The sequence below is a fragment of the Labrus mixtus genome, chromosome 23 (genome assembly GCF_963584025.1).
Source record: "Labrus mixtus chromosome 23, fLabMix1.1, whole genome shotgun sequence".
NCBI classification, from domain to species: domain Eukaryota; kingdom Metazoa; phylum Chordata; class Actinopteri; order Labriformes; family Labridae; genus Labrus; species Labrus mixtus.
Genome location: NC_083634.1, coordinates 9169249 through 9193134, shown reverse-complemented (window position 1 = coordinate 9193134; position 23886 = coordinate 9169249). Strand labels below are relative to the sequence as shown.

The following is a 23886-nucleotide window of genomic DNA, read 5'->3' as shown; positions in this document are numbered from 1 at the left end:
GTAGCCTAAATCACAACACATTGCATAAAATCCTAAGAATTACCTTGCAACATTTTCTTCTTCTATCTTCACCCTCTCCTTTTGAGCAAGCCCTGCTGCTCTCAGTGCGTGTGTGAATTTGCTTAGGCTATTACATTTTAATTTCAAAACAGATCCAGAGGTCTCTCCAGAAGAAAGCAGTATGGTGGTCTGCACTATAGGACCCACAGGATGCGGTTGATTTCATCCGTGACTTCTCAGGACAACTTCGTGGCTACAGATGAATGTTTTCCAGATGCAGAGAGAATTGATGTGACTGGGTTATACTGAACAAAGAATATCATATTTGATTCTACAGGCAGTCCATTGTAATACATGTAATTGAGAAGAAATAGCCAAATGGTGTAAAGCAGTGTTGTCCAAACTTTTTTTCTTACGGGCCAAAATTGTTGTGTTAGAATCGCTCGCGGGCCACAGGTTTTGTTTTTTAAATTATAGTTTAAAAAATAATAAGGCTTTGTAGATCAGAATCAAAAAGCTGGCTAAAGAAACCCTTTAATAAAAGGAAATCAAATATTTTGATGTCTTCGTTCTACTTTATTTGTTTTTTTTTCTCAGAATCAAGTCTGTAACGTGGTTCATGTTTTTGGAAAAACTTTCTGCATTTAGCTCAGGTCATTAAATGGTTAAATAACAGTCCGCTTCTTTGCAAAAACTTTGCATACGTTTTTTTTCATAGTTAACAAAAAAATGTGGAAAATAGTAAAAGCTGTAGATTTAAAAAAAAAAAAAAAAAAAAAACCAACAACATACATGTTACTGAACATTTTCTATTTTAGGAATATTGTTGAGCCCTTGTTAACATGAAAAAGAAAAATAAGATAATGTGCCAATCTTAATCAAGGCCTCAAAATCTTCTGATTCTTCATTTGAAGTCACGGGCCGCAAAAAAATCCCCTCAAGAGCCGCAAATGGCCCTCGGGCCTCACTTTGGACACCCCTGCTGTAAAGGGTAAGGGTCTTTATATTCCTGTTTTTTTTTTATTATTGTAAGCGTAAGGACTACAAGATTAAAACAAATTGCCTAAATGTTGAAATTTCCCTGGATAAACAAAAAAAAAATATATATTTTCAAAACTTGAGCTGAAGCAAAAATCCTGTCTGGTAGAGCACGTAGAAAAAAAAAGAGGGGGGGGGGGGGTAACGTGTTTACGTCATACGCCGCGTTGGCTCGCAAAAAGTGTTGAAAAAGTTTTTAGACCCCCTCCCCTGTATGTTTTTGTTGGGGGAAAAGTTGTTGGAAGTTAGGTCGTGTGAATGTAGCGTGTCCGCCGTTTTTCGCCCCTCGGTTTCAGGGGGAATGCGAGTTTTTCCAGAGTCGGACAGCGAGCTTTTGGAGCAGCGTTTCTCCGCTTTAAGTCCTCTGGCTCCGGCTGTAAAAAAATCTCAGTGGCCATCATCGTTTCACCTCTGCCGTCTCGTTAGCCACCTAGCTAGCTGCGCCGAGAGCTAACTACCCAACAAAGTTAACCTCACCTCACAGTGTCTTTCTTGTGGTGACTTCTCGCTTTGGAGGGATTTAAGCAACAATAGAGATGGCGGAAACCAAAATAATTTATCACATCGACGAAGAGGAGACGCCGTACTTGGTGAAGATACCCATTGCTGCCGAAAATATAACTTTGCTGGATTTTAAACAAGTCCTGAACAAGCCAAACTACAAGTTCTTCTTTAAGTCTATGGACCAGGACTTCGGGTGAGTGTTTTTTTTTGTTTGTTCTCCTGTTGCAGGGAAGAGATGTGTGGTTTTGCATACAAACTAACTCAAATGTTAACATCTTTTGTAGGTAAAGTAACAATAAAAAGTGAAAATGTTGTGACAAAAGCCGAAAACTAAAGTGTTTGAATGTGACTTCAGTTTATGAGAGGATCAGCATGAAGTTAAGTCGCTATAAATGCTTGCTTTTATGAACAAAAAAAAAAAGGTATCAGTGTTGGAATTTGTGCATGTTTGCGTGTCAAATAAGTCATGCAATCCTATCTTGTGACCGGCTGTCGTATGTTGGTCACAGGGAATAACTTCTGGTTGTTGGATAATATACACAAAGGCAGCCAACACAGCCCTTATCAAAATCTGAACAGATATAATGACCGGTGATGAATACACAAGTGCTTCTATAAATACTGAGGGTATGTAGGCTGGGACATTTCTCAGAAAACATCATCATTACAATGGGAGGCATTCCCTGTCCCTGCTGCTTTTCTTTAGCCTAATCCTCATGCCTCCCTCCCTCCTTCAGTCCATCATCTTGTGAAATCCTCGCCTTTTCTTTCAGTGGGGACTGAAGCCAGGGTTTTGTCTCCCCTCTTTAACACTTTGGCCTGCCAGCCATCCTTTCATTCCCCATGCTTCCTCCCTTCCTCTCCCCCCTTTTTCTTCCAGAAAAGAGCTGTCTCCTCTCCTCTATCAATTAATCTTTTTTTTTTCTCAGTGGGACTGGCTGTGCTTTTTTTCCCCTGCATAGGAATGCATGTTTGTGGTTTATTCACCCAGTGAGACCCCTAGGGCTCCTGTTAAATGCATTGTAGTCTCGGATGAGTATTAAGGCTGGGCCATTTGCTTCCTTTTCTTTATGGATGGCACCATCAGAGTCGGTGCTGAGGGAGCTGCTGTAGCAACTCGTCAAAAAAAAATGAAATGGATGTGATGGCTTTTCATCAGGCGTTGGCAGAGCTGGCAGGCTGGAGCTGCCCTGTGGATACAGATCATTTGAATATTACTGAAAAGGCTCATCATCCGTTGTGGGGATGTTGAAATACTGGTAGAACAATATATCAAGTTGATTTTAAAATAAAAAGTCCACTTTTAGAAATGAGGCGAGCTGCTTGTTTTTTCATCATATGACCTTAAAACTCTGGAAACTCTGTTACCAACAATATTTCCTGACAGTTTGTGGCCTCAGCTGTTCACCAAGACAAAAACAGATGATGAGAAGAACGTTTTGTTTACCTGAAGAGGGTTAGTGTTACCTGGTTAACTTTTAGTCTTGTGTTTATGGACAAAAATAAGTGTTTGTGTTAGCTGTGATTATTCAGAATTATTCTACAGGTCTTTAGTTAAATCCTCTTTTGGAGAAATCTACTTATTTATGCACTGATTAATTGTTTGGTGTTAAAATGTTGTTAGGTCAGTAGCGACTAAATCTGTTTGAAGTGACCAAAGCCGAACCATGCACTTTTTAAATGTCTTGATTTCAAGTCAAAAGATAATTCATTTACCAAAGTCTACCAAAAGTTACAGACGCTCGTGTATGAGAAGCTGGAATCATGAAACAAATGTTTGCTAATTTCTTTTTACGAAAACATGAGAGCAGAATTGTCAGACGAGGGACAAGATGTCCTCATGGGAAATGTTTCTGGTTTCTGTCGTCGTCCTTTTTTACTTTGTACTCTTGAATGGACCAACCATATTTGTGTTAACTTTGGTTCGGGAAGCAAAGGAGGCGGCACACTTTGGCAAAAACATAAACCATGGAACCCATCAGCTATCAGACACCAATGCTGCAGATTTGATCCTCTTTAAAAAAAAAAAAGAAGCTACCTTCATTTGCAGTTTTGTTGGTGTGGATTATGTATCACAATCCAAACCCTGTTCCTTCTTCTTTTTAAGAACAATGACTAGCGCACAGAAAAGGGTTTTTGCACAGATTCATCATTAATATACGTTCTGGCTTCTCTAGAAGCTCAGATAATCAAATATTTGACCCACACAGATAAACCTTTGTGAGGTGATACACTTGACTTCGTTTTTTTGTTTAGAATGTTTTGTTATAACTAAAAAGAGAATAATATCATTATCACAATCATTGCAGATACAGTGTCTGACATTTGACTTATTCATCACTCATTCAGTCACTTTAGATTCAATATCATTTTAATGGGACAGTCATTGTTGTCCCTTTAAATCAAGAAGCATCGGTCCCAATATTAGACACACGTCTAGTTATGATGCAGTACAGATCAACAGTACCAAAACAGCATTTGAGATGTTCATACCGTGGATTAAGACCTTACTAGTAACAAAATTCCTGAAGGTCTGAGTTGTGTCATCACTGTATTGTTAGACTGAGTTAAATTTGGCTCGATGTAGCCAAATACATGGCTGTTAATGTGAGTGTAATCCCAATAACTGTAAGAGTTTAATCCGTGCAACTTCAATGGACACAGTGGTCTTTGCAGAGTCATTTTTCTTTTACAGTCAAAAGTTCTCGTTGGGTTATTTTAACTCAATCAACCTCACCACAGCCATCAGTGTGCTTCCCCAGTTGTTGTCAAATGTTTTTTTCCCCCCCGTGTCACTGGAAAGGACATGATTACATTTAGACCATGTGTGCCTGTAAGTGAGCACGCCATGTTTGTGTTTTTTTTTTTTCAAAAAGCAAAAAAAGTCCTCTCCTCAAGACAGCCACCCACTCAAACGTATCCAGCAGAGCAAAGAGAGACTTTGAAAGAAGGAAAAACTCCCAGTCCCTTAACTCACATCTCGCAGCTCCGCTTCACGCTCCCTCATCTGAATATCTCGGACTGAGTTCAGATGAAAAATTTCAAACATAGCTCTGCGTCAGCTGTCCAATCAAAGCAGGGACGTTCCCCACCCTCTCGCCCTCTCTCTCTCTCTCTCTCTCTCTCTCTTTGACCCAGGAGAGAAGTGTGTAAAAGTGTGTGTTTTCATTTGCCCCTGGTACAAGGCCAGCTGTCGACCTGAGAGGGCTGTGTGTGTGGCGGTGGGGGAGATCTGTGGAGCTGAGCAGGCCTCTGTCAGGGCTGAAAACCTGAGGCTGGACGGAGGCCATTTGCTGGGTGTCTGGTGCATCCACTAGGAAAAGAAGGGGGGGGGGGGCAAGAGTGGGGTGGTGTTCGCTCAGTTATTAGATATTCTCTTGAGTACAGGAAGATTAATTGTTGGAAAGGGGGAACTGTGTTGGCTTTAAGGAATTTAATGCTAGCAAGGGACTGAGGGGAAAAAAGGAAGTGGGGGTTGTCGGCTTCAGGTTTTAAATCCAGCAGGACGCAGCATATTTCAGCCTTGTTTGTGCATTATTCGAGGCATTTTAAAGAGTGTGTGAAATGACTCTCGCCTGTGTTCGCTTGTTTGTTTGGAGGAGCCAGGAATGAAGACAATTACACTCTCCAGAGAAGAATGTTGCATCTGTTCAGCCGCTGTCGAGATGCTTTTTTTTTTTTGTTGCTGCGAGAGAGGGAGGAAAAGTTAAATAAATCGGATGAAGGAAAAATGTCTGTTAGCAAACATTCAGTAGCCACACGCAGTTCTCGCAGACGCTTCCTTTAACAACTCCCCACTACTTCCCACAACAATCTGGCCGTATGCTAACACTCACCCACAAAACCAGCTCTCAACAGCTGCTTACTAAAGCCCAGTGGAGCCTGACCAAGAAGAGGAGGCACACTGGCAGATGAAGCTGGAAAGCATTAAAAGTCAAGTCAAGTGTCCTGTCCTCCGTGTTGCTCTGTCCCAGTAAACTGGTGTAATAACATGCTGGCATGCTGCTGGGGGGAAATTACACAGCTCAAGTCGAATGTTTGCCTTTCTGACTAAACATGGAGGAAGAGCGCGGGGTAGAAGACGAGCCAGACGGACGTGTTGTCTTTCAGGAGCTTTGGCCATGTGGACTTGGCTCTGCAGAGGCTCTTGCTGAGAGGGTTATTGTTGTTTTTGAGTATTGGATTTGCATCTTTCTGCAGACGGCAACTGCAAGTAAAACAGCCATTTCTCATTGAAGTCCAGCTTGGTACTTTTTTGTATTAGTTTTTGATTCAAATAGCATAGATGAGAATTGTGCCTATCTGTAAATATCAGTGAAGAAATGCTCTTCATAAATGTTAATAATCATGAGACAACAAGATGAATAGATAACCGTTTGTGTCCTCAAATATCCATGAAAAGCTTCTTACATATTACAAACACCAATAGGCTCTAAATTACCGGTAGATGTTTGGATTTCACTAACAAGAATTTAACCAAATATAAAGTTTCTGATCTGGATAAAGAAAGTTATTCCTAAGTACAAAACAGCGCTATTTGATTGTGACCTTAGGAAGACTAGTAGGGACCAGCTTATAGAAATAGATCATGTGGGTGTGTGCTTTGACTCCATGACACCTGTGGCAGAAAAATACCAAAGAGATGAAATTCAAACCAAATACTGCAACTCCATTGTTGCTTAATAATTGCACGTTGAGAAACACAACTTGTGAAATCTCTGTCATTCATAAAGTATCTCTAGTAATAAAAGATGTTACCGTATCGTTTTGAACAGTTTGGGTCCCGCGTTACTTCTCTAGTATTGTTGTACCATGATGCAATACTACTGTGGACGGGAGTGCACAGCTTCAGCTGCTTTGCACATAGACAGGTCTCAGTTAACCAGGGTTCAGTCAGTGTGACAGCAGAGGGTGAGAGGAGCTATTTCAAGGCGTACGCCGATTGTGAAGCAAATGCAAAATGTTTAACAATTCAGTCAGTTCTTATGTGTTCATTTAATTTTGTTTTACAAAATAGGAAAAGCCTGATTCTGCCTTAGACAAAATGATTCCCAGTCTCAACCTCACAGTGAGTTATACAGGTTATCAATTAAACACTGGTATCTGATCTCTACTCTGTATCCAGGGTTTTTCCTACAATTAAAACTTGACAGCAGCCACCAAACTGTTCAGCGAGGTTATCTCTCACCGCTCTGCTTTCACTTCCTGCAGGCGATGGCCGTGTGCGCGCATTAGGGCTGTCATTTTTTTATTCGATATTTGAATATGTTTGAACATTACTGTGTCATATTCTAAATGTGTTGGAAGTTGATGAAAAAAAGGAAGTGACAACACAATTGTGTATGTGTGTTGTCTCGAGCTCCGCTGTCACTCCCACCAGGCATTGTGGGCGGTGCCAAACATTGGCTACTTTCATGGTGAACTGCAGAACGTGAGCCTTGGCTGCTAATGTTTTAGATGCTAGCATTGCTGACTGTGCATGGTTGTTGACAAAGCAGACGCAGCTGACATTGCTGACAGTCGGGGTAACCCCACAGACACCACAAAGCCGTGTGTAAAAAATGTTTTAAACCCAAGACCAGAGGAGCCAATATGTTAAACTAATCATCTCATCGACAGACATGCAGACTTGTTTTAGGAATTCAAAGAGCGACAGGGTGTTTAGTGATTGTGATAAATAACATAATCACATGCCCTTATACGTACACACAGAGCGGAGACCTCTGTTAATAACAACGTGCTTTTAGTGCCCCGCTGTAGTGTGTAAATAATCCTGTGTTTGAAACATTATTGAAACTAATGTTAGCATCATTTAAATATGTCTCCTGACCCGACAAGGCAAACAAACAGATGTCAGCAAAATCTGCAGCCTCCATGTGGAGGCAGCCTCTCCTTCCAGCTGTGTCTGAAAACAACAGAGACTCAACAGATGCAGAAAGACTGAACAGATCTGTGAACGTTAAAATTAAATGTTTCTTTCTAATAAATTGATAATAAAACAATTTGTTGATACAATGATAATTACAGCTTAAATGTAATATATCTCCTCTGTTGTTCATTTTAAAGCCCTTTAGTTCTGTCAGGTGTGTCATCATATAAATATATATATATTCTCCCAGTGTTTTCAGTTTTGGCTGTGGCATTGTTTCAGTATTAGTATAGGATATTTTGGGCAGGTATCCTATCAGTCATCATTTATCTATCGTGTTAACACTGGTCCATGACTTTTCATGTTGCATTGTCTCTTAAAACGCCATGCACTAAGTAAACTGATAAAGCATTTCCTTGATGTCGATTAAATCGTGACGCTGGTGTGTGTCATCTGTGGATGCTTTTAGCCTGTAGCCTTTAGCACTGTGGTAACGTCGGAGCTTCAGGTGTTAGCGGTGAAGTTTCTAACTTGTACATCTATTTACTCTACTGATAAGTGTTCTCGTATGTCCCTGTAGAGGCTGTGCAGAGCGCTTATCTACCTAATGGCAAACTGAACCATCGTTTGAAGTGTCGATCACTTTCAAACATCACTGCAAAGTAGCTCGATTCCAACAAAGTCAACTGCGTCTACCAGCGCACTGATGACCGTGATGTAGCACACACACACGCTTAAACACAAAATAGCACAGAACTGAAATAAATAGATTATTACCTTCCTTCTTGTTTTAATCGCTTAATATTTATTGCTGTTTTCCGACTGTGCTTTAGTGAAGCACTTTGATCTGTATGTTTTTATGTATTAAAAGGTGCTGAATAAATAAAGCTGAGTTGAGATCCGCCTCATGGATCGACCCATTGATACCCGATCTATCTATCTGAGTCAGTATCAGACTGATATCTGATACCAGGATGGGATCAGTGCATCCCTACATGAGAGCATCATTATTAAGATGATTTAACTTACTGGCAGCTGTTCAGCAGAAGATAAATAACAGAAGTTAGACAGAAAGTCAATGGTCATATTGGCAAATACAACTAACTGGATAGAAGGCCAAAATTAAACTCCACTCTTGTCTGGATGAAGCATTGATTGTTCTTCAACACATCTGGACAGTTTCATGTATTCTTAGTTCAAAGTGCTCCACAAGTGATGCATCGTCTGTCTGGATTTGTAATATCACAGATTAGACTTATTTTCTCTTGTCAAACAAGGGCATCATGTTTTTGGATGACAAAGCTTGAGGAATGAAATATGTTTGATTAAAAAAATGAACAGCTGCATAAAGAATCAGATGCTAATCAGACCTTCCTTCCGATCAAAGGCTCTGTTTCATGTGATACTTGAACACGGCTTTCTGGTGAAATTAGAAGAAAGCTTTACTTCACTAGAGCTGCTTTAGTACGGTGTGATGACAAGTGTGAGATAAAAGAAAACATGTGAACACGTTAAAAAAGAAATATATGAAAATGAACGTCTCATCAGCATAAGTTAGTGACATTTTAGAATCAAGCTCAGCATTTGAAATGAGTTGAACCATGCTTTCTTATAGCGTAATCTATCTTATCTAATGTGGAAGTAGTGTAAACTGTAAAAAGACTCAAGGGATTATGCCTGCACTAAAGCCTTGCTTTCATATGATGCTGCACCATGTAGATACCACACACACACACACACACACACACACACACACACACACACACACACACACACACACACACACACACACACACACACACACACACACACGTCATGATGTTTTGAGTGGAAAACGATTGATTCCTTTGTTTGCTCACTTCGTCTCTTTCTTTCAGGGTGGTTAAAGAAGAGATTTCTGACGACGGCGCCAAGCTTCCATGTTTCAACGGCAGAGTGGTGTCATGGGTAAGGAAAAACTCTCCTGCTGCATCTTTGTAATAAAAGTGAGAGTTGATGCCTTTCAGATGTGAATTAATTTTCTTTTAAACATTTCCACAAAGATAGCAAATATAGTCAGCTAGAAGCCGTTTTCAGAAACCACCTTTTCTTTGACATGCAGACTTATCATCTCCTCTGATAAGATTGTTGTTAACTGTTTTTGGTGAGGGTTTGGTAAGAAATATCTTCTTGAGAGTTTGGGAAACTTGAACCAGCCTGACTGTGCAGCCAGGATCAACAGAAGGAAACAGACTCACAAAATCCTGGGAAGCTTTCGCCACAGTTTAAAGATGTTTTCACATCACTGAAAATATCAGGAGTTTTTTCACGAGTTTTCTACAAGTGTGAAAGCACTATAGGTCACTACGGCTAACCCCTTGTACTGTAGTTCAGTTTGATTGTAGGAGTGTTTAAATGAATGAAATACAATGTTTTTGGTTAAATGGAGCCATTACTGGAACTAAACTATAAAGATGATATGATGCAGCCAGACCTCTTATTAAATGGTCGTATAAATGTTAAGTTTGATCAAATGCATATTTAAAGGGTCAAGCGGGGTCTTTATGGAGATAACGCATAACAAATCTGTGTGTGAAAAGGATTATTTTAGGATGCAACATGCAAAGCTTTAAGAGCTTTTCTTTTTTTCTAATCCATCCCTGAGTAAGGAAATGGTTTCTGTCTTTGCGTTAATGGATTCTTAAACAGCACAGCAGGTTACAAGTTACAGTAGAGCGAGCTGCCAGTTTGTCATGCATTTCCATTTCTCCAGAAGAAGACCCCCCCCCCTCACCCTCCAGGTTCCATTTGAATAGAGACAAAACATCGGGAAGGGGGCCCAGATCAGCAGGTTTGAGGCCAGAGCATCTGTTAAGTGCATAAGAGCGAGCGAAAGCTTAAAAGAGGAGGGGGTAACAAAGCTCAGAGGGACTGATATGTGATCTGCAGGCCAAGACGGAGGGATGGAGGGATCCCCGAAGACGAATGTTGCATAGCTTTTTTGTGGGGAGGGGGCTCTGTAGAGAGTGTTTACATCACTCTGTGCAGAATGATGGACTCCACTTGCTTGAAGAACTATATTATTTCACATATTAGCTTAATACGCCCATATCCTTTCCTGACTGGTTTTAACGACATGATATTCCCTTCCTATGTGGTTTTTGTAACGGGATGCTGCATGTCATTCATCCTAAGCATTGCTGTGTGATACCAGTGTGTGTCTACGTGGGCACTTCTGTTGTATAATGAACAGAGACAGGTTAAGTGTAGGATAGTGTTTCAGTATGCCCCTGAGACGTCTATCTGAAAAGAGTACAGTGTTTGTGTGTCAAAGCAATTGACATCTTACCCGTTTCTCCTCCCTCAACCTCCTTTCATTCCGCTGGTTTCTCACCATCTCGTCACTCAGTTTGTTTTGTGCCAATTTCTCTTAACTCCTGGTATTTTCTCCTGCTTAATTCAGACTTTTCTCTAACTTAACTCTCCTGTTTTGCCTCTTTTATCTGAGTTCTCATTTTCTCTTTTCAGCTGGTATCTTCAGACACTCCAGCGGCAGAGCCTCCTGTGGCCGTGGTCCCCCCTGTGGAAACGACGACCCAGCCTTCGCCCCCTCCTCCACCCCTCCCACCTCCGCCTGTGGAGAGGACCGGGGGCATCGGGGACTCCAGACCCCCCTCCTTCCAGTAAGACAATCTCTCAGACACTCATCAGGTTTTCTGTTGCGAAGAGATCAATCAGAAATGCTTGATATTTAATTTGTGATTCAGCACTAAACATACTCTGGTCCTTCTCCGTTGGCTGTAATGTAGCTACTGAATCCTTTCCAGAACTCATACACTCTCCGTATCAAGTTACAACAAGAATAGCAAGAAAACAGCAGCTCATTTCAACATGATCTGTGCTACTGATGGTCTTGTTATTAACATGACCGGTTCTTGAAGAAGCAGTAGTCAGAAAATCAAACGCACAGACTTCTTTTAAAACGTTCTTCTTGCACATAGTTTCAACATTTTGACATTTGCTTAAATAGAGAGCTTGAGTTTATAGATTTTTCATTAACCTCACATTGTCATGGGTTTAACTGGGCCTTTTGTCTGCTGTACATGCTAGCTAAAAGTTGTTTCTTACTTATGCAGCACACACATTTTCATTTATTTGGATTATTTTTATTTTTGTTTTGGGCAACCTTATGAATGTTAATACATTTTTACCTACAATAGCAGCTAATAGCTAACCTTGTCTGGTTGTATTAAAATGTTGTATTAAATGACTAATGAAAGTAGTGGTAGTACGTAATTAACCAGCTGTATATCACCGTTAAAGTAAAATGGTCTACATTCATGAATCATCTCATTTCTAACGTCAGAACTTAAATCTCTATGACACAGGAATCACAATGATGTTCCCGTCTTAACTTCAGGAAGCAACAGTTTAAACCAAAGAATTCATCCTCAACATGTAAAAAATGACTCACCGACCTTTACATTGAGGCTCCTTGTAAACAAAAATCCATCTGTTGATATCACCTTGGCACAAAGCTCATCCTTAGAGACTTTCAATTTACTTAAATTTACGATGGCCTACGCAAGGCCAACAACCTTGAACGGAGGCTGTAGTCCTCCCAAGTGGGTGGTGTGGGAATAAGACCTGTGGCTCTTTTCCTGCATGTCTTCCCTACTCTCTCCTTACTCTATCCACTGTCCTAGCCCAATTAGGCTTTAAAAAAAAGTCCAAAAATAAATGTTAAAATAACAGAGGCACAGACGATTCCTGCTTTTCAACGTTCAGGTTGTAGAATACAGGACTGAAGCTCGGCAAAAAGTTCTATCTGATTGCAGGACAGACGTGTGGATGCTAACCTACTTGACTCGTTAGAATTTAAATATCTGTTAAATAATCCGGGAAGTTGGTTGCTAGGAACCTGCCAATACAACACACACACACACACACACACACACACACACACACACACAGAGTAACACAGTACATTACAGACATACACACATTCGCACGAGCAACAGGAATATGTTGAGCTAAATGTGTCTGACTCTTTGTAGGATGGTGGGTGAACATCATTTCTTTCAGATTAGTGATTTGATCCGTTGGTCGTAAGAAATTAGCTTTCAAGGAAACCTTTAGAGGGTGAAACCTCCACACAGTCATGTCAGACATTCAAAGAATAATTGGACGCTGCTTTGATTATTATTCTGAACTTTGAGGAAACCATAACTGTTATTTGAGCAGAGCCTGTAGTGTCCAACATATACAATCATTTTAAAAGCTTCTGAGGTCCTCAGGAAGTCGTCTGGAGCTCTTTAAGTCTGGCTTTAGGGGTCACCTGGAGTTTACAGCTGTAAGTGCAACCTCCCATTACGCTGCCGTGCTCACATTCATCTCTTACTTTAAGTCCTCATCCCGTCTGTCTGCTGTGGCTGCAGGACGGTGACCTGATTGTTTCTGAAACCAGATTCAAATTAAAATAATATTAACTGCAATAAATGTGCGGTTTACAGTTGCTGGAAAATTAAGCCACATTACTTCTTTCTTTCCGTTCCTGTGTTTGGACCCTGATCAGTGCTGCTGCTCGCTCTGGAAAATGACTTGTGCTGAAATTGTCTGATGAGGAAAAGCCTCTCTCTCTTTTTTTTCTCTTCCATCCTGTTTGCATCTGGGTTTCAGATTCAGATCATCTTTATTGTCCCACAAGGGGGGGGTTCTGCAGCAGGTGCACACAGAACAACGCAATACACAGGGATCAAGTCAACAGTGAAGTCAGACATCATAGATGACACAATATAAAAAGAACAGTATCAACAACATTAACAGCAAAATAGAAAAATTTGAGCTCATACAGAAAGAATCGGAAATTTCTAGGAAGTGGAAATCTGTTAAGTGGAGGTTTGCAAATCTGCTATATTTCTGCAAGTAAAACGACCTGAGTGTTTGCCACAGAAACCCTCAGTACACCTCTCTCCTCTCTCTACAGAGTCTTGGGAACAACCATACGTTAACTGATAACTGGAGCTAGATGGATATGCCAGAAAAACTAGCTTACTGCACATATTTCTGTATCAGCCGATAAGAAACGAACATTAGCGCTTCATAAATATAAAACTAGGATAAAGGTATTTTGTTTGGCTGCAAAATGCCTCCCTGGGTGTGTTGCTTAGTTTGGATACTTCTTAGTACTGTTATCTGTAATTCTAATGAAACATCGTAGGTTTATAATATTCCCTGCTCATGATCACAAAAAGGCTGCAAACATTTCCTTAAAGACTCTGGAGTACTACTCTACTCATTATGTAACATCATCCATATCATATTTAACATCTAAGAGTGTAAGATGTACAGTAAGTGTAGGTTAACATCATCCACTGAAGTGGATCAAACACCTGATACAGCACCTCACTTCCTGTTCTTTCACTCAGCGGCTCCTTCTTCCCACTCCCATATGAAACAATGTCTTTACATGAGGAGAAAATGCATCTCGTATCTTTGTTATCAATGATAATGTAATTACAGCTCTTGTCAGTGTCCACTGTCCTATATAATCTAATACAATGTATATTACAATAATGGTAATGTAGGTGCCAGATTCTGACAGTGTCAAAGAATGTGGATCAATATAGGTCATGTATCTGTTTCTGCTGAATCAATATCTTTTTGTATTCTCTTTTTTTAAATGTCTACCCTGAGTCTTTTCAAAGGAGTGCATTGTTTAATCCTCGGAGCTCTCTTTGGTTAATAATGTAATTTGCACATCTGGAAGAACTTCTCATGTTCATCACTTTGGCAGAGCGACATTAAAACCGAGTTTGTTCTCGCTCTAATTCTTCCCGCGGCTTCTTTTACAGTCCCAATGCGACGGGCAGTGTGGAGACGCTGGACGAGCAGACGGAAACCGAGTCTGTCGTTTCCTTCAGGAGAGAGAGACCCCGACACAGAGAGAGCATGGAGCAGCACGGTGAGACAGAGCAGATCTCAAGAAATGCAGTTTTTATGACTGTTAGCCATCAAGATATGGCGAGCCGCCAACACCCAAACAATGGGCCGAGTGCGATATAAATCAAGGAATGTGGAGAAAAGAGGAGTGTTTGTGATCTATAGGGAAACAAAAGTAAACGGTGACCTGAGCAAACATGAAAACTCTCTCTTTCATTCTGTGGTGTTCCAGGGCCTCGTATAAACGGTCAGAGTCGACTTGAGCGCCACCTGGCGGGCTACGAGAGCTCCAGCACGGTGATGAGCAGCGAGCTGGAGACCACCAGCTTCTGTGACTCTGAGGACGACGACACTATGAGCAGGTGGGAGGAAGTGTTTTATTTCAAAAAGAGAACAAAAAGACTAGTGTGTGTGCACATCCAAGCAAACGGCATACAGGTGTTATAAAAGAGAGAAAGGTCCGCACACTGTTCAGCTCCCAATGAGCAACTTTATTAAGAGCAACGTTTCAATACGAAGGGTCTCCTTCAGGCCTGAAGACGTTGCCCTGAATACAGCTGCAGGTATTTTATTGACACCAAAACATCAAATTAAAAGAGAACATGGATAAGGTTACAGCAGTCAGGAGTAGTTAATGCTCAAGTCTGATGTTACCTCTCTTCTGCTGCTCTTTAGGGTAATTTCATCTTTTGGGGTTCTAATGTTTGAACCCCCCTTCATGCAACTCCATTCCTAGATTAATTGTCAGCAAAGGTGACACATTGGACATATATTGGTATTTTTATCACTCTTTTTTGATTATGATATTGATTGAAAACTCTCCATCTGTGGGATTCAGGCCTTATGTATGTAGGCTTCTTTCTCACCAACAGCTGTCTTTCCTTGTCTTTTGTAATTTTCATTTTTTAATTTAATTGCTGTTTTTATTCTTTCTCTACTTGGAGATAGAGGATGGATAGAGTGATCGCTTGATTGATTGATTTTTGGGGGAAAGAGTCTGTTTAGATTAGCGTTTAATAAAATATATATAAAGAAAAAGGAAGTGACCTATCCAGGAATAAGTGAGTAAAATGAATTGGTTTCTTATTTAAATATCCTTACCTCGTATCCCCATCTTTGTGTTTTTTTCAGACACAGAAATAAACTCAAAGGTCGAACAGAAGCAGTCGTTTTTAACATTAATAACGACATGTTTCTCCTCCAACCTCTCACTTTTACTGGTCTTTTAAACCTGCAGGTTCAGCAGTGCGACAGAGCAGAGCACCGCCTCCAGGCTTCTTAAACGGCACCGCAGACGCAGGAAACAGCGCCCCCCACGTTTAGAGAGGGTATGTACTGCTGAGCTTTTCCCCCCCTTATTGATTGTGTTTGTGTTTTCTTGTGTGAATTTGAGATTCAAAGAAACATTGTAATGTAAATACTTTGAAAATGTTTTTTTTTTCCTACTTTTTGAACTTATATGTTTTGTTCTTCTCCAACTCAAGGCGTCCTCCTTCAGCAGTGTGACTGACTCCACCATGTCCTTAAACATCATCACTGTCACCCTCAACATGGGTCAGTAAACTCCCGTGTGCTTTGAAGAGAAATTGAGCTCAGAGTCAAATACTGCTCTTCACCTCCTTTGTACTGACAATGTGTGTAGTGTTAACACTTTTTCTTTTTTTTTCTGGATCCAGAGAAGTACAACTTCCTCGGCATCAGCATTGTGGGTCAAAGCAACGAACGTGGAGACGGAGGAATCTACATCGGCTCCATCATGAAGGGAGGAGCTGTGGCTGCAGACGGACGCATTGAGCCCGGAGACATGCTGCTGCAGGTGAGGGAGAATGACAGCGACTCAATCCTTCACCAAAGAGCTGTTTGTTTGTAGAAAAAAAGGTTAAGGCGAGGGCTGCACTGGGTCAGAAAATGTCGAGGGATCAGGTGCTCTTCAAGGATAGGAGACGGAGGTCAAATGGCAATAAGTAAATGACTGTTCTGATTACTAACTAAGTTTATTGTGATACTCTGATGCAGTATAACAGGGATGTGTCAGAAGATGTTTTGGGGGACTTTTTCCACTTGGTTTGAGTGCTTTGGATACATTTCTGGATAATTGATCAATCATGTGGTCTTTGAAATTTGCAGAATGTTGTGAAGAGGGCCAAACTACATTTAGAAAATTAAAGATAATCAGTTTATTACAATTCACTGAGCAGACGCTTTTATCCAAAGCCACGTACATCAGAGAGTAAGAACAACACAAGCAAAGATCCAGAGAGGACGAAACAACGTCAGTAAACGAACAGCTTTAAGTCCGATCAGAAACACAGGTGCTGACGGACAGAGGCAAACAGTGACAGCTGTTGAGATTTCTAATCAGCAATATCGTCATCATTATCAAACAAAAACAGCATCATCGTCATCATTAAGTGCGTAGGTGTTCATGAAAGAGCTGGGTCTTTAGCTTTTTCTTAAAGGTACAAAGGGACACCGCAGGTCGAATGGGGTTTGGTCATTCTTTTCACCACCAGAGGGCGACAGAGGATAAGAGTCTAGTTAAGAGACTTGGGGCCTTGTTGTGAAGGTTGGATCAGACGCCATTCATAAGCAGACTGTGGACGGGAGGGGGCGTAAACAATTTGAGACAGTAAATATGCAAAAAGCCGACAGAAAAGGTGGAGAGAGGGGAAACACCTTTCCATAGTTTGATTACTAAAGTGACTTATCATTTCAGCTGTGGTCCGTCTAACAAATGTTTTTCTTTCTTTATCAGGTGAATGACATCAACTTTGAGAATATGAGTAATGACGATGCTGTACGGGTACTGAGAGAGATTGTTCACAAGCCAGGGTGAGCTGCCGTTACTTTATTTACAATCCAATCTAACAAAAAGACGGAGGGGTGGACAGTAATGACGACGATGTCTTATTCATATTTTGTTTTCTAGGCCCATCATCCTCACAGTGGCCAAGTGTTGGGACCCTTCTCCTCAGGGCTACTTCACTCTGCCTCGCAGTACGTGTTAACTTCTTCTCAAGCAACTGATTAGGAGCGTCAATTGTTGTTTTTTTATGTCTATGGCGGTTACTGCTGTCTAACATCTTCTCCACCTGTGCAGATGAACCGATCCGACCCATAGATCCGGCAGCGTGGGTGAGCCACTCTGTCGCCATGACAGGGGCATACCCTGCTTTTCCAGGCAGCTCTTCCCTCAGCACCATCACGTCCTCCTCCTCCGTCACAGAGACTGAACGTAAGTGCTCTAATGTCCCTCACATAAAGCAACATCTTCCACTTTTAAACCCGGCCTGGTTTCTTTGCCAGGCTGTCGTATCTTTTCCTCTTCCAGTCTCTTTTTTTCCGTCTCTCTGTTGTAATGATGTTGGCACGAGAATCGTCTTTCACATCTGTCTTTGTGCTTTTGTGGCTGTTGTTACATGATGTGATGAATGATGTCTGCTGCTTTCCTGCCTTTGATCTCCTCTTCAAAGTACCACTCCTCTCCTTCTAGCTCTGACCACGTTTGGATTTCATCTCTCTGTTATTCTTTCATTCATCCTCACCGTCTACATTTCTTCCAGGTTTCGATGACTTCAACTTATCGCTGCACTCTGACATGGCCTCGGTCGCCAAGGCCATGGCCTCCCCAGAGTCCGGTCTGGAGGTCAGAGACCGCATGTGGCTGAAGATCACCATCCCCAACGCTTTCCTCGGTGAGTGGAGACGAGGCAGAAAGAGAGAGGAGATTAGTTTAATGATCGCTGTGAGCCTCACACGGTTTTACAGGGCAGGCATTATGTTCCCAGAACTGCGTGACTTGTAGGAGGAAAAAAAAAAAACTAGAGAGTGTGTTTTGAATGGAAACATCTGTTAAATTCAAGTCACCTGCATCACAGTGACGTAAAGTACATGTTGCTTCATTTTGAGTCTCTTGAAATAAAGATTGAGGTTTCATCTCAATCTATTGAACTATCCAGCAGCTCGAAGGTTCTCAGTCAATACCAATATGTTTATAATAATATATATGCATTTCTGTTATTTACAACCACATTCATTGCTTTGATTAATTAGTGAGGTTTAAAGTCATCTAATCTTTTAGCTTAGTTTATATACATTTAGGACATATTCCAATAAATAACAGAATTTACCTCCACATAAAAAAATGAGCCAGCTTTTTTTTAAAGGTTTATTTTTGGGATTTTAATTTTAATTTTAATTTAGACGAGGACAGCAGATAGTGAGAGAAAGACATGTGAGAAAGGTGCTACAGGTCGGGATTCGAACTCAAGGCTGCCCGCCTGGAGGACCACAGCTCCTGCACATTGGGCACGTGCATCAACAACTTTTGCCACTATTACTTTAGAAATGTACCTGGTCAAATTACTAATTTGTCTTAAAGAGATACTTAGTTTCCACTTTCAGAATTATTATAATTAAAAAAAAATTTTGGTGGGCTTTTATGCCTTTATTTAGAGCTAGGACAGGGTTCATTTCAGAATACATTTTTGTAGTATGTTGTGTGAAACTTACAGTCTCTTAAATGTACCTCCAGGCTCAGACGTGGTGGAGTGGCTGTTCCATCACATCGAGGGGTTCCAGGACCGCCGTGAAGCCAGGAAGTACGCCAGCAACCTGCTGAAGGCTGGCTTCATCCGACACACGGTCAACAAGATCACCTTCTCCGAACAGTGTTACTACGTGTTTGGAGACTTAAGTGACTGCGAGAACTGTGAGTAACATGAGAACGTGGAAATCAGACGCTGACTTAGATCAGTCTGCATGAATGCTGCTCTTGATTACATTTGCACAGAGGCTGCGTGTTTACACACTGAGGGTTGACAGGGTCAGACATGTGACTTTGTAGTTATGGAAGAATTTCTTTAATGTGGTGCCATTAGTAAACTCAAATCTGATAACCAGAGGAAAAAGAACCCTCCAGAACTTCTTATTTGGTATGATTTCAGAACTACCGTAGTTTAAATTAGTTTAGCTTGTTTAGCCGCCACTGATTGCTAATTCACTGATCCTGCTCTTCATCTCCTCCCTCTCAGACATGGCCAACCTGTCCCTGAATGACAATGATGGCTCCAGCGGGGCCTCAGACCAGGACACCCTGGCCCCCCTCCCCCTCCCTGGTGCGTCCCCGTGGCCCATGATGCACACCTTCCCCTACCAGCCGTACCCCACACATCCTTTCTCCAGCCAGCCGCCACCGTACCACGAGCTCACCAGCTACAGCTACGCCCCCGGCAGCACAGGCAGCCAGCACAGTGAAGGTGAGCACAGATAGCGATCACATGGTCATCATTAGAGAACCTCACAAGCTGATAAACATGTAACGGCTTACTTACTTGAACAGGAACTGTACGGTACTGCAGCCGTAAGAAAGCAAGAACCTTTCTGCAGTCTAAACTCTTTATTTTTTATAAGCATCTTCTATATTTATCCTAGTTTGACCACGTTTCTGCATGAGGAGCTTATTAAAAAAATTGCAGAGGTTATATCTGAACCAGTTCACTTACCTGCTTCCATCACTGCAACACCTGGCAAACCGAGGGGCGTCCAAAACGGCCATGTGGGGGTGCTTTAAGACCGCCTTCCTTCTCTGGTCAAAACAAAAACAAACCGTTCATCACCGGAGTCTAAATGTAGGATGAGGACATACTGGCTGCTGCGTTGTTGTCAGAGTAGCCAGCACTTCAACAAAGCATGTTTCCTTAAAGTTTGATGACGTAAGTTCATTTAATGATTTAATTCAGTAAATATCTTTCATATTGCTCCTTTAAATATCACTGTCAGGGTTGTTAATGCATTTTGACAATTGTGCGATGAAGTGTTTTTTGGACACATACAAGAAACAGAACGGGATGGCCGTCTGAAAAAATGTCAGTCTTATCCTCTTTGCCCTGCTGTTGTTAGAGAGACACCAATCAGTTTTGTAATCAACTAGTTCTACCATATCTTCTACTTTCAGAAAGCTTCTTCATTTTCAGTTTTTGTTGACATGGTCAGAATAAAAGGTGTTAATTCTACTTTCAGTACATTTTTTGGTGTGGTAGTGGGGGGTGGTGGTTGGACCCTGGAGTGCACAATATTGAAAGTAGTTGCTGGTATTTAGCTCCCCTCATGCATGTTAATGGAGTGATCAAAATATAAGGACACCTTTAATGTAACACTACAGTACATAGGAAGTCTGGGCTAACTGTGACCTCCTGATATCCACATGAACCGGCCTCTTTTGACAAGCTTTAAGGATTATAGATTCATATTAGTAGGTAGTACGCTGAAATATTAAAACAACACATGCGTTCTCAATCGTTGTCTGACCTTATGCAGATAAATGAAGAAAGAAAACACTGTTTAGACTTTTATTAGCAGTGTTACAGATGTCAACGAGCCTTTAATGAGGTTTTCGTGCTACTGGAAGAGAAGCCAACGTTCTGGTTTCACTCTTCCTCTCTGTACTAAATTGCTTGATTACCTCCTGAGGGAGACGCTGACATTTTGGCAGGTAGGAGTAAACAAACAGTGTTGCCTTCACAGGCTACGTAGTCTGAAGATAAAACCTGAAGACAACTAAAAACAACTGTGGAATAATTAAAAAAAAAAAAAAAAAGGATTTCTTTCTATCAAAGGAAAACTGTTCAGTTTGAAGGTTTTCAATGAAAATGATTTTAAAATGCAGCATATTCCTGATTCGTTGCCACTCATGATGTAACAATACTCACAACTGTTCAGTGCTCAACTCACAAAGACAAAGATGGCATTAAAGCTAGCTTAACTCTTCAAACCTGTTTAGTTTCTGTCTCATCTAAAAGCCTGTTTCTGTCTGCCCTCAGGGAGCCGGAGCAGTGGCTCTACGAGGAGCGAGGGCGAGCGTCGTCGCAGCACTAAAGGTCCCGGCAGCACAGTAGGCGGAGGAGAGAAATCCCCGTCTGGTGCTCCCGGAGAAGGTGGCGGGGGTGACTCGCGCTCTGGCAGCGGCAGCGAATCAGAATACTCCACCCGCGGCAGCCTGAGACGTGGCCACGGTTCAGCCGCCCCCAGCGAGCACAGCCACGCCTCCTCCCAACGCTCGCATCACCACCGCATGCCCCACCCTCCCCACATGTCCCCCTACCCGCCGGGCATCCTGCCGTACAACCCCATGATGGTGATGATGGTACCCCAGCACCCTCACCCAGCAATGGCCACCGCTCACGCTCTTCCTCACCCGCAGCAAATGACCACAGCCGCCATGCATCCAGCTCTACCACCGCCCCCTTCCTCCGTTCCAGGGGGGCCGCCTGGAGCCCCACCCACCCGTGACCTTGGCTCCGTACCTCCTGAGCTGACGGCATCACGTCAGTCCTTCCACCTGGCCATGGGAAACCCCAGCGAGTTCTTTGTGGACGTGATGTAGTGACCTCTGACCTTTCATGTGAAGTTAGCGTACAGTTCCCACTTTTATGACGAGGGTCTGGTGTGGTACCTATCGGAGTGCACAAGGGCCTTTTGGAGTGAGGGTACTTGTAATGAATATGGTGAGAACAGGGTTTCACATCCACAAAAGAAACAAGACAAAGTTAATACAAAACTAAATTAGGATAAGTTCTGACTTAACGTCCACATTTTGTAGTTTGTCATATTCAAATCCATTAAAAAAAGTTGTACTTAAGCTCCATGTTCATTGTTCTGATGCAGACACCAGTATCAATACTGACACCCATACCAGTGTGCTTCGGATACAGCCTAATATGCAGTAGGTACGCCAGTCATGAACCGATCCTAATTTATTCGCCCCCCTTCAGAAATCAACTGGTTTCAGGTCAATTCTTATGTGAACAGAACAAACATCAGTGCTGTGTTTTACTTGCTTAGTTGTTGCTGTCAAAGATCAACAATAAGTATTTTCCCACCAATTATATGTCTGTTTTTGTTTTTTTGCACTGATATGGGAGGGGTACCTTGCATTAGCTGTTACTCAAATCTATGGAATTGGGAACATCTGTAATCACAATGATGAGCTTGTTTATTTTTCTTTATAAACAAACTATCTGTTAAGTATTTTGAGTTCCTATCAGAGCAATCCTCAAAACAGAAGTGTAATATTTTACACTAACTACTTAGGTCAGAACTGTCCCTCCAGGAGCCGCACATTTTAACACCCCAGGGTGCCAGGTACACCGTGTACTCGAAAAGGATAAAATCCAGCAAACATATCCAGATCGTGTTGTCAGAATCCACAGCAGCAACAGACTTTGAGTGCCTTACTTTTCCAGTTTTAAGAGACATTTTTCACACTCCTGGTACACTAAAAAAAAAAACTCATTATGTTCCAACATTGTTTGACAATGAACCTCTGTATATATCTACTACTCTTCTGTAAATGCAATGACACAGAACAGCTAATGTGAAAAGAAAATAGGTCCAAGAATGTCAGGTGAACTTGTGTTTAGTAATCACTTCCTAGGCCTAGTCGTCAATAACTCTAATCGTAATGACTTGTTGGTGTGGGACTGTAGAGGCTTAAAGGTACTAATAGGAAAAAGATGGCTGACAGCGGTACTTTTTGATTACATTCTGTGTACATCTAAAGTTACTGTGATCCAAATGCCCCCAGCTCCCCATGCTTATTTTTTATGTTACTGACTCGCATTATTCACCCATTTCATTTTTGTATGAGTGACTATATAAATCATGTATAACCAAACTGTTAAGGTGCTAAATGAAGACTCAACATTTCAAAAAGAATGACATTGACTGTGTCATGTTTGATTTCATATCACCACCTTTGTTTGTGTATTTGAGAATAAATTTGATACTTGCATTCTGTTTGACTTTTTTTTTTAAATTCATTTTTAATGCTTGATGGTGTTATAGACCTATGATCATTCTGTATGCTGATATGGAATATGCTTTTGCGTAGCACAATTATGTAGTAAAACTTGTGTTTTCCATATTTATGCACCCAAAAGCTGCATTTTTGTCATAATATTTCTTCAACTTTTTTTAAAATCTTATTTTCTTAATCAAACTAAATAGTCATTTTCTGTATACATCAATTGTATTTCTGTGTGGGGCCAGTCTAGACTAATGTGTGCACTTGAAGCATTTATCTCAGTGTTATACTACTTTAAAATTGTTGTCCTTTCCAAACTCCTTTATTCATGAATTTCCCTTTGCACTGAGCGATAAGCATGTTGATATACCGGTAATACTACTGCTCAGTCTTTATACAATGGTTATTATGGTCAGTTATTTCCAGTCTGTGGGTTATATGGACGTTTTTGACCTTTCAGAAGCAGAGGAAGAAGAAAATTAAGAGGGCCAAGGGAAGGCAAAAGATTTATCGAGGTAACGTCCTTGTGTGTACTTGATAAGCTTCTGCTCCTCGGAGAAAACTTCCAACTCGAGTCTATACTTTTTTATTTATTTTTATTTAACCAGGAAAAAGTCTCATTGAGATTAAAAAACTCTTTTACAAGAGACAGGCAGCAGCACAATTACAGGGTTTCAGACATAAAACACTTAACAACAATGAACATAAAAGAACCAGTTCATCAGAATCTGTCTTTAAAACTACATATCCC

At 41.3% G+C, this 23886-nt stretch overlaps 1 protein-coding gene across 1 annotated transcript; it reads left to right on the top strand.

The window, feature by feature from the left end:
- Positions 1-1205: 1205 nt before the first annotated feature.
- On the top strand, positions 1206-23123 carry dvl2 (dishevelled segment polarity protein 2). The gene is made up of 15 exons (XM_061031004.1): positions 1206-1735; positions 9289-9358; positions 10919-11073; positions 14245-14354; positions 14565-14694; positions 15570-15660; positions 15817-15886; positions 16009-16148; positions 17088-17164; positions 17262-17329; positions 17433-17567; positions 17896-18027; positions 18867-19043; positions 19366-19590; positions 21154-23123. Exons 1-15 carry the CDS (start codon positions 1575-1577, stop codon positions 21714-21716), a joined length of 2304 nt encoding a protein of 767 aa, XP_060886987.1. The 5' UTR covers positions 1206-1574; the 3' UTR covers positions 21717-23123.
- The last annotated feature ends 763 nt before the right edge of the window (positions 23124-23886 follow it).